At 42.7% G+C, this 12535-nt stretch overlaps 1 protein-coding gene across 1 annotated transcript in view; it reads left to right on the top strand.

Moving 5' to 3' along the window:
* Nucleotides 1–12048, top strand: part of LOC122803182 (olfactory receptor 2AT4-like) — a 41916-nt gene extending 29868 nt beyond the window's left edge. Inside the window, exon 3 of the mRNA XM_044072795.1 lies at nucleotides 11547–12048. Within this exon, the coding sequence (XP_043928730.1) occupies nucleotides 11547–12048 (502 nt within the window). The remainder of the gene's footprint in view (nucleotides 1–11546) is intronic.
* Nucleotides 12049–12535: the final 487 nt, after the last annotated feature.

The raw sequence follows: 12535 nt of genomic DNA on the forward strand, positions 1-12535 counted from the left end.
CACCCCATGAATACTACCATACTCTGCACTCTTATTAGCCCTTATAAAAACCTCTCTTCCTTGCGCTCAGCCACAGAGCTCCTTGCAGCCTCCCATAAAATCCCACAACAAAGCTGGGGACTGTTTGTTCTCCCAACTCGATTGGTCCTATTTTGAGCAAGCTTCCAAGCGAACTTATAGCACTTGCCTCCACAACCATTTTCAAGAAGCATCTAAAAACCTTCCTTAATTCCCAATGGCTCTGCCCTTGTACTAACCCTGACTGAAACTTTTATTGCCTCCTGTCTCACACCTGTTCTTTTGACTTTAACTCCTACTATTTCTACTGTTCTACAGTGACAAAATAAAAAATAAAAATAATCAATGTTAGTCCCCTTATGTAATTTACTTAACAAATTCTGTCTTGTGTATATCAATGTTACAGATGTTTTCTCTCTCATTTTAGCAATAACTTTGATTAGCAATTTTTCCACCTGATATATTTTTGTTGGCTGTTCTACTAGCATTGTTTTTTTTTTACTACTTTTTATTACAATTTTTTTTACAGTTCCGTTTGTGGAGCTTTTCTCCCCGGGCCGCTACTAAAAATGGACATGTATCCAGCTAGACTAGCCCGGTCAACAAATGTAAAATAAAAATAAATAAAATAAATAAATTGCAGCATGCTGAAATGCCATAGGTGTGTAATAAGTTTACCTGCAATCTGGCCCTATATATACCTCCCTGATGTTAGGCTGTGTCCATATGTGGCACCTGTCTGTGTTGTAGCAAGGCAGAACAGTGCAGCTGTGCAGGAAGGAGAGTTAGAGATTGTGGACCTGATGTCTGAATGTACCCCATATATAGGTATGTATATGTATACGCGCACACACACACACACACACACACACACACACACACACACACACACACATATATATATATATATATATATATATATATATATATATATATATATATATATGGAGAAATCATCGACACTACAAATCATGGACGTTTAACAGGTAAGGGGTTTAACTTTCGTTAATCATGCCTACCCATAGGGACTAATAAATACAATTATCATAACACTGCCACACTTCTGAAAAACATGGTAGGCATGATTAGCAAAAAGTTAACCCCTTACCTTAAATGTCCTGTCGATGTTCTGGTTATATGTTATGACCCAGATATATATATATATATATATATATATATATATATATATATATATATATATATATATATATATATATATATACACATGTCTACAGATATACAAATACCCATATGTAGACATATATATATATATATATATATATATATATATATATATATATATACACACACACACACACACACACACACACACACACACACACACACACACGTATGTAAACACATGTCCCCCATATTACCACCACAGTGCTGCATGCTATGTGTGAGGGAACATCACACACAGCAATACACACAGATATATACAGCTGTAAGTGTGTGCAACATGGATGGGTACATCACATGTGAACCTCTTGTTGGGACCACATTGCCCTTGTCTGTGAAGTAGGGAATAGGAATATGTGGAAGGATAGCAGGTGTATTTGTGGAGGTGGTTCGTGTTGGTAGATCTAGAGGACAGCCTACAGGGGTGGTATATGACACATGTGGTGGGTAAACACCCTGGATGGTGTGTGTGGTCTGCGATGTGGAAGCCCATGAGCCCTCATATGGAAACAATGGGAACAAGGCCTCCACCCATTGCTAGTCACAACAGCAGTTCCACGGCCCTGAAGGTGCCTGGCCTAGAGAGTGAGCAGGAGGAGCATGTGGACCTTGTGATTGAGTACTGGGGGCCTCAAGGTGCTGTAGCACATCCCACAAGTTCCTGTGGAGCCCCCTATGGAACAGACCCCTGGACCTAACCTCGGGGGACAGGATCATGTCTGTGTGTGCCCCCAATAACATCCCCTGAGGTGGTTCCACCTGAAGGTAGTGCTGGACCAGTAGATGTGGAGGCCCCAGGGTGTGTCCCATATGTGATGTGGCCTGGTAACATGGCCAGATGAGGTGGGAGAGGTGGTTCTGCTGGCAACTATTTTCTAAACATGCCATTGTGTCACTGTTATAGAACATATGTAGGTAGTAATAGCCCATACAAACCCGAAACTTGTCCAACAGCATGTATAGATATCCCCAATAACACAGAATGACAGATGTGCAGCAATCACATATCAAGCATACCACATGCATATATGGAGCCATAGTGGTCCTGACAATGACATGCAGGTGAAATTGTCCTTAACAGGCCAGCAATGATAGTGTCCACATAGGGAACATGGCTACAAACACATAGCACAAAGTGTGCTACAATACACTATATGTCTCAATGGTAGGTAAGCTATAGCCATACCTACTGAGTTGTGTGAACAGTTTGTTGTCACTGATATGGTGGGGGGGTGACAGAGATGTATATTAAGAACTATGGTAACCTTGCTGTATGAGTTGCTCAGACCTGTTGCCATCATTATGTCTTTCAGGCAAGATGTCCCACAGCCGTTTACCAGGGTATTCAGCAGAGGAAAATGAGGTAATTTTGAACCACCTTATACAGCACTATCCAGTTCTGTTCAGCAGGACTGCCCATGAGCAGCAGGAGTGGACCACCCTGTGGAACGATCTAGTCCACAGGGTCAATGATGTTGGCCTGCATAACCGCAGTTATGAGCAGGTCCGGCATCATTGTACTGACCTGCTTCACCATGCCCATCGGCGTGCTGCTGCAGTCCAGGGGGATCATCTCACAATGGGGGTGGTCATGCCATCCATTCCCTCCGATACGTGTTGAAGAGCTCCCCGCCAGCCTCATGGCATCTGCCCACCCACACACCCAACAGCTGGCAGAGACCTTTCTGGAGGTGGGTGCTACCTACACACCAGCTGTGGACCATGCAGATAAGGCCACAGGACACATCAGTAGACCACTGTTGTGTATACATCCACATCTGTACAAGTAGATCATGCACGTGTGAGATGTCATATATATAGTCTGTTGCTGCATGGTAGTAATAAACAGATGTGCATAAGTGGTAGTATTGTGGACCTGTACTGTTATGTACTGTAATACTGCACCCACCCTGTAGCAATGCCACAGCTGTGGCCACTGACATCACATCTCTCACCCTCTTATGTAGGTCCCTCTGGTATACCAACAAGGCAGCAGCCTGTAGCTGGTGAGTATGGTTTATGTTCATGCTTGCCAATACACCAGGCATGTAATGGCTATAGTATATTCCATGTACACATCTAACACACCTACCCATAATGCATGATGTACATGTTCATGTATTGTTGCTGTTAAATGCACTGGATCACAGTGGTGACCATAATGGGGTATCTGAAGGGTATGTCAGACACCTGCAAGATAACTAACATCCTGTCATTGCAAAATGTGTCTACAGAGATGAGCATAATGGTGGGACTCATGGCCTATAGTAGGGGCATGTGTGAAACATCACCCTTATGCAGTGCTACAACAGTGTATATACCAGTATTACAATGGCAACTGTTACAGATCTACACTATGGCATAACATAATACTGTGGCCATATTATTAGCTGAGACTAGGCTGTTACACATGGTGTTCAGTGCCTGGGACACTGAAAACTGACACACATGTGTAGGTCATAATTGTTAAGCATCTGCAAAAGGCTGAAGGTGGGGAGGGTGTGTTATCATGACACACCAGTGCACTGCAGCAGGGATCCTAAGGATGCTAGGAATGGCTGTATCTGCACACAGTCAGGTTCAGGAACTGTAGCAGATGTAACCCTAACTCTACAGCAATAGTGCTGGCAGCATATGAACTCCAAGGGATGTGCACGAGTGAACCTTGCAATCATGCAGAGTTGGGGGACATGTGTAGAGCAGACTGGCCATATACTGGCGAATGCAGATGGCCCATGCTAGTATACTGCTGTCAGGAATAGTGACTGCTGTAGTACACATAACAATAGGTGCAACAAACCATCATGATAAGGACGTGCACACATATACACCCAGAGAGTGGATGCATCGAGGTCAGTATCTGCACACCTAACACATTTCTTAGACACTGCATGTGAATGTACAGAACATATGTCACATATCAGGCTCATGTATTGTTAATATGTGCAGTGATGTGGTTCCATGGCAGATCAAGGAAGAGTGTGTCATATCAATAAGGGTGTGTACACTCCCCATAGCCATGGTAAGGTCTGATGGTTGTCAGTGTAATAGTATTGTACTGGTCATACATGCACCGCTGATGTTAAGATCTGTAAACCAGACATCAGGCATTCAGGTATGTGTCGCTCAAACACATAGGGGCTGTGAGCATTAGAGCAGACATAATTGACACAGTAATACACATTCAGAAATGCTTTGTACATTGTGAGGTTTGGTGCACAGTACATGTCAGGGCACAGAACAGGTGCACAGCAATACTGTGTACATGGGTGCAGTGTTTTCCAGGGGAAGGGGCATCAACTACTAACACAGCCCATGCATCACACACATGTGTACTGTTGCTAGCATGGATTGACTATAGCTGCACTGCATGCAGTTGAGTACCATATGATATGCATGTTGACAGATGGGTAATGGGAGGACTGTGTGTACTATCTTTGTGCACCCTCACCTGTAGGTGTGTGTGTGTGTGTGTGTGTGTGTGTGTGTGTGTGTGTGTGTGTGTGTGTGTGTGTGTGTGTGTGTGTGTGTGTGTGTGTGTATGAGCATGTGTGTGTGTGTGTGTGTGTGTGTGGGGGGGGGGTTATTTATTTATTTATTTTTATTTTATTTTATTTATTTACATTTATTTTACATTTGTTAACCGGGCTAGTCTAACTGGATATATTTCCATTTTCAGCAGAGGCCGGGGGAGAAAAAGCATAACATATAACAAAAAAGTTCATAGGATGCATAAAAAATAAGGAGGAATAAACAGTATATGGAATTATATTATAGGATTAAAATTGCCCACAAAATTCACACCTGCACAACAAATGCACACAACATTCTAGAAATAAAAATGCACAACTTATTTAGCATTATTTAACATTTTAAGAAAGTAAAAGAAAGAAAAGACATTAAAAGACAATGGAGAAGTAGATTAGTTACTTAAATAAACTCCCAGCAGTCAGAGTATTGCAATCTGGAGGAGAAGGGTAGTAGAGTAAGTCTTATATAGTGGAGAAATAGAATAGAAGGTAACAGGAGTAGAAGAGATGGAGGAGAAGTGGAATTGTGGAATATATGGTATCAGTGTGTGTGTGTGTGTGTGTGTGTGTGTGTGTGTGTGTGTGTGGGAGTTGATTCCAGTTTAGTCTGTAAGTACAATCTGGTGGAGTGGAGGGGGGTTGATGCATGTAGGATGTGTGTGTGCATGTGTGTGTGTTTGTGTGGGTGTCCATGTATGCACATGTGTGATTGTGGGGTTGTTCATACGGCAGCACTTCCCTTTGGGATTGTGCAGTACATAGGCATTGACTGACATATGAGACACTAGGAATACTTGTCTGATATGTAATCACAGAACAACTGATAGTATAATAAGGTCTGTAGCATGGAACATGCATTGGGAGGGAAAGTAGACACCAGGTATACCCTTAATATTGCAATCAGCAGAAAGGTGAATGACTACCCATGTATGCAGCACTACAGATGCATTGGGGAATTACTAGACAACACCAGGGAGTATATCCATATATTACTGTTGTCCACATGATAAGTTGATTGAGCAGCAGATCCTGAATGCACTGAGCAATAGTTACGTGTGACACTCCAGTGCGTGACATTATAGAGTGAATGTAGTAGCCCCTAACATATAGGGGCCATGCTCACGATGTCCAGACATACTCAGGGTGAACACTGGATGACAGCAGTGAGGCCATGTAAAACCGACTCAACTCAAGTCAAGGAGGTAATGGATTAACAGGTCTTGTGTTGTGATTACTCTTCTAGGCATTTAGAGGAATGATACGTTAATGAGTGGTATTAATGAGTGTATGTTACTAAGTGTGCTGCAGGATGGGGAACCTATGTGAATGAACATGGAACTGTCTGTAAAATCAGGGACAGGTAGGTATTAAGGTGAAATGTCAGAGTGTGTGTGTGTGTGTGTGTGTGTGTGTGTGTGTGTGTGTGTGTGTGTGTGTGTGTATGTGTGTGTATACTGTTATGCAATGCTGTACAGGTCTTAAAGTGCATTTCTTGTTTTCCTCCACAGGTGGCGAGGAGGGTCAGGGTCCCTCCTGCATGCAATCAGATGTTGGTGTCCATACAGACACCAAAGATGATGATAGTACTGTTGAGGTACAGGCAGGGTTGTCAGAGGCCAAAACTGCACCATCGTTTGACATCCCCCTCTTAGCCACCCCAACACCACACACAGTTACTGTGCCTATACATACCCCATCAACAGTGGCCATAGAAGAGGGACAGTTGGTGGTTGGTGGCAGTGTACAGGAGAGTATGGTACCTATGCCTACTGTGTTCATAGGTTCATAGGTTCATAGGTTCATACTAGGCTATCTGCCCGAGGGCATTTACAAGCCTAGCCCATAGTTTTTTTGCTCTTCGCCACCCCTTATGGGATGGGGAACCATATTATTTATTTGCTGTGAGCAGTGACAGTGTCTGGTCACAGCAGGCATAGCCGGATGTCTGGCAGGGCACCACATAAGCAGATGTACCAGAGTGCTTGTGGTAGGGCTGTTGGTTATCATGCCCTTGGCAGATGCACCACACCTGGTACCACCAGGTGCATGTTTCAGACTGTCATAGGGGCGCAGGCATGTATGGAACTGTACACCAGACAGGGCCTGAGGTTGCAGAAGGCTGCTCTCTCTCATCTGCAAGTGACAACTTCCATGAACTTTCTGGTGCCCTCTGTGATTATACCGAGGTCATGGATAGATGGTTGGGTGAGATGGTGGGCCTCATCAACCGTGGTTTGTCCATACTCGAACATGTGGTGGGAGTGCGGCGACAGCCGCGTGGACGTAGGCCAGCAACTCCAACAGCTGGTGGTCAACGTGGATGTGCTAGGATACTAAGGTACTCCCGTAGTGGCAGTACTGCCCCAGCACTGCAAGGGGAGGCACTGTCCACACCACACCACAGCAGGCCATGAGCACATGGCCCTTGCCAATCCCAGGAGGGACCTGGTTCCAGTGGACATCTGTCATCATCAGGGGAGAGTAAAACATCAAGGCCTGTACCTGGATGTGCCCATGGACAACCTGGCAGGCACAGTCCGCATGTCCATGGCCGGAGGTGGTGAACTGCACACTCTGCCAGGTAAGGTCTGCAGCTGTCCAGGAAACACCTGTATAGGGCAGCCACATGGCAGAAATGTGTGCATGCATACCCACAAACTATATGAACACACCTAGGGCAATGCCATACCTACACACACCACATCACTATACCCATTTCAACTAATTACACCCCTCACCCACACACACATCGTGTCAAACATATGGCACACACTCGCTCTCTGGCAAACCAACACACCCTGTGCATATGATACCTGTGCCACATCCCTGTCATCCATAACATCGATGCAGGGACAGGCTAATATGGTTCTGATTAACACAGTGACTGTACTACAGTGTACCAATGTACTGCTGTGTAACATGTTGTTAGGAGTAATGTTTAATGCATACATGTCAGGTAGTGTAGCTGTCCAGCCATGATGCATTATAGCTGTTAGTAACACTGAGTGATTGTGATCTCCATAATGTTATCCATTTCTGTTGTAGATGCACATGTGTCAGCAGGAGGATGGTCTGCAGTCATATTCCACAAGAGATATGGCACTGTGGTGACACCATGGCTGTGACATATCCTGGGTACAGTTGAACACATGTCACAGGTTTGTATAACAGTTATTGCCTGTGCCACATGGACAGGTGACCTGCTGGGACGTGTATAATCAGTAACCTAATGTAGATCCGTCCACATACATGCACTCTCTTACTTGGCAACACTGGGACTAGACCCCTACCTAGGTATGTAGTGCTACTGAAGTGTGTGTCTTTCATTGCACACACCACATAGCGTTTAGGGTGAGGTTTGTTCCAGGTTACATGTTACATGCAGAACATCCCCAAACATGTACAGTATGGTAATGGGGGATGTAATGGTTGTAAATGGACAATACATAGTGTGACATACCATCATATACACATTAACAGACACATAACAGGCAGACACACATCCAAGAGACCTGAGCATATCTATGCTAACTAACTTGTCAGTGTGTCCAATGTGTTACAGGTAGGCTGCATACAGCACATGCATAACTGGGGTGCATTGTGGTATCAGTTAACTGTATGGTTGATGGTGACAGTGGTCACCATAGAGTGGTGCATGGGACACAAACCGGGTGTACCATGGTGTAATGACAGTGTACACAGCACCCACATACCACAGTGGATATTGTACTCACTGGAACCCATGATGACACTCTGACATACCCACCATCACACATTGCCCATGACTGCGATACAACCCATTGTACATCCCAACAGTGGTACTAAAGGGATATACATCTAATGCACATCTCACAGGCATGGTAGGGTGTTGCATTGTCATGCCTCATCTATGGGCAGCAACAACACTATCTGTACTACTGTGTGGCAATGTGTATTGTAATAGGAGTATGTGGCCTCAGAATGTTGTACCCTACAAATATACAGACATGCACACATACACACACTTGCCAGAACTCAATGGGTATCCCATGCCTACTGACCCATTTGTACAACACTGTTGTGCTGGTACTGCAAGGCTCATGTAGCCATTAGGGAGAGGAGCATAACAGGGTAAATGTAATGTCCAATACAGCAGCAACCACATCTTACTATGGCAGTAGGTGTTGCGGTGGTTGTGAAGGCCCTCATGGTATTCCCAACTACAGGTGTACTAACACACAGACACTCCTATCCTCAGTAATGCACATGTACACATGTGTTAGTACTGGGGTGCATCACTGCAGGTGGTCATAGGTGTGTACCTGGCTGTTGTCCATGGAGAGATGGGTAATGTAGTGTATGTGTGTACAGTGGTATCATGCCACCTACCATGTGCCAGCAGGCAATCTATCAACAGACATCACTGTGGTTACCCTCAGGGTGAGAGTGGCATGCATCAGCCAATCCTCTGGGTGCCTCCTGCAAATGGCCACTGAGGTGATCCAGTTGACATGTATGCAACATGTATTACAACACATGTTTATTGTCTGTGATGGAGACCTGTACCCAAGCATGTTCTGTTGATTGTGGTAGTGTAGTGGAGGTGCCCATGGCATGTGGTGCATACAGGGTGTTGTCTTCTATATGTTCTAGTTATAACACAGCTGGGCAGACATGTCAGTGTCAGTCAAGTATAGGTTGCCTGTACGTATCCAAGCTGGATACCTGCCATCTGCACATCTGTACAGGGACTGACAGACATCATCTTGGCAAGTAGCTATGCAGTAGGATGAATGTGTCGACAGATAAACACCTAACACCAATATGTATGCCATTACTACATGTTGGAAGCCCTCACTGACATGTGCTGTACATACAGATGTCTACAGTTACTTTCCACATGTCAGATTATTATCCAGTAGGGGATATATACTGTGACACATCTCACACACCAGGAACATGACAGTGAGGCCTCAGAATCCAGCTATGCCTGCAGGTGTGCTTGTTGTCAGTACTACATTTAGCATTCAACTCTTGCCTGGGAAAGCACTGTCAACAATAGTACCACAGTACAAGACTTCTTGGTAGCTGGTGGCATTTGCTGCATCTGTGTATGAAGAACCTTCCCCTGAAGTATCACTCATAGATTTTTTCAAAATGGATTTATTTCTTTTTCTTTTTTGCCCAGTAGGCATAACTTCTTTCTGAGCAAATCTAACATTTTTGCTTTTTTTACCATTTTTAATGTACTCAAAGGGCTTACCTAATTGGTAGTCCCTCAAATCTTAATTAAATTTACTTATTTTCCTTCTCTTCAGACTTTGTTCAAAGAGAAGCAATTCTTCTCTAAGTTTATTAAACATCCTTTATAAGTAGCTGGGCCTTCAAAAGATTTTGCCTTCTCACACGTTTGGGCAACTTTCAGTATATGTAAATCTATTCTTCGTTCATAAATGTCGTGTAAAGTTCTTACAAACTGCAAAGAAGTTTTTTGCTGAATATCAGCCCAAGATGACAATAATATATCATCTGGCTGACCAACTAAAGGTTTAATATGGACTCTCAAGCCCCTAGGAGTAATGCCTTTTTCTAAATAGGCCTTGAAAAGTCTTAAATGCCACACAGAAGATCTTAGATTTTTCATATGTTTAGTAAGCTGGTCCAATTAACTCATTACATCCGAGTGACGCCTCCAGGTGCATCTGCAGTTACCCCCCTACTGGTCCTCTAGGCGTCAAATATTACTTGTTCATACTTGCATTAATAATTCCAAAACCATGCTTCATACAAGGTATCAGAATATTTTATCTTGAAGCATACATGATGGGAAACACAATTGTATTGATATTTGACCTCTGTTAATGAGTATTTATTAGAATTGTAAGGTGATAACTTCATTTTTAAAGGCACAGGCCACACCCACTAGGAGTTAAAGGTACACACTCAAGAGTTGTACTGGAGGGAATGAGTTAAGAAGAACATGTTTGATCAGGACTGCTTGCTACCTGACTTCCCATAATATTTGTTACCCATCCCAAAAAACAGGATGTCTTCTTTATCTGCTGATAAGCCCTTTAAAATGGCCGTTAGATCCATAGTTTAAGAAAGCTGACTGTTTTTCACTTTAGTTAATAATGCACAATATTATCAGTTGCACATAAATAAAAGACTTGTTCTACACAGAACCAATACTGTTACTACCAACAAGATGACAGTTGATAATAAAGCCCCAAATATTATTACATAACATAAAGGAGCTTATATCAAAAAACCTTTTGCACTTTATATGCAATCACAATACACCAAAATATTACAATGATGTGCATCCCATATCACCCAACAGTTTTAAAGCACAAAGGGGCCATAGCATTGTCCAGAGAAACAAATACATATGTATCAAAGCTCCACGAATTTCAAAAAACATAAATTTATCAAATGAAAATATTTTAAGTCCATGTCCACATTATCCAGAGTTTGCTGAGCTCATAATTATGACTGGCAGAATGGTATTCACCTCTTCCATTCACTCATTACCAAAAACTGAAGAACCATCGGTATTCACCTCTTATGGCCTTCCTGATATTTGCCCAACAATCTTGTAAAAAATGTAAAAAGTATTCCCTAGCACATATATTCATAAGCACTACAATCCAGGACATGAACCAATATTTCACATTGATATTCCCCCTAATAAAAGGAGAAAAAAAGATCTGGTACATATACTGGAAGTTGCCCAAACGTGTGAGAAGGCAAAAGCTTTTGAGGGCTCAGCACTTATAAAGAATTTATTTTTAATTATACTTTTTATTTTTGTTTCTAAATTCTGTTTGTTTGAAGCATGATGGAAAGTGCAAGCAGAGAGTTTGACTCTACACCTAAGGCTAACCAGGCAGCCTCTTTTATGGGACGACTTGATCGCCTACTTACTTTGGAAAGAAATCCTTTGTTATCTGTGGATACTACTGTCTCGAGTACACATGCACATGAGTTGAGAGCAGACAACCATGATGAATTTTTACAACTGTTTCACTCCACTAGGAATAACCTTTATAAGTTTAAGAGGTTACAGTGGCAAAGGCTGCATTTTGAAGCCTGCCTACAGCATAAAGTAATACCAAGAGGTCTTCAGATCTGTAAAATGCCTACCTACAGTAATTCTCTTCCTGATTTATTGAAAGAATGGCAAATGTACAACCTTGAAATTAGTGCTGGCTACTTAAGACTGTTAATAAAATACTTTACACCCATTGAAGAACAGTTACGAAAAAGCATCTCTGAAGATGTTTTTAATATTAATAGCAATATAGACTATGTCAGCTATAAACACAAGTTAGATTAACTTTTTTTCCGATGTGGATTTGTATGAGAAACACCTGATTGAGACCAAGAAAAAAAAACTGTTCCGTGACATTAAAGATTTTCCTACAGGGCACATTTTTTCCCAGATTGATGAAAGGGCAGCCAGTCAGAATCCTAATTATGCATGTGCTGTGAAAAGTACTGTTTCCATTGGTAGTGAGGCACGTACGTCCAACAACGGACATGAATCTGATGTTCCTTCCCAGAAGCATGCATTGCTAAACACAATTGAAACAAGGACATGCTCTAAAGATTTGCTTGTGCCTTCTGTAGATACAGCGGCGCCCTTACCATCTGGTCCTATACCATTTGGTCCAGAACTTTTTAAAAATTCCAATAACAGTGATGGAGTAATGCATCCAGTACTCCTTTTTTACAACTAACAGCAACAGAACTGTTGAAGCTGAAGCGATTCGTACTCACTTTCACAAGAAGAGGCAGAATTTGGGGGCACCAGAGACAGAGCA

Source organism: Protopterus annectens, chromosome 5.part1, assembly GCF_019279795.1.
Source record: "Protopterus annectens isolate FY-2018-M chromosome 5.part1, PAN1.0, whole genome shotgun sequence".
NCBI classification, from domain to species: Eukaryota; Metazoa; Chordata; order Ceratodontiformes; family Protopteridae; genus Protopterus; species Protopterus annectens.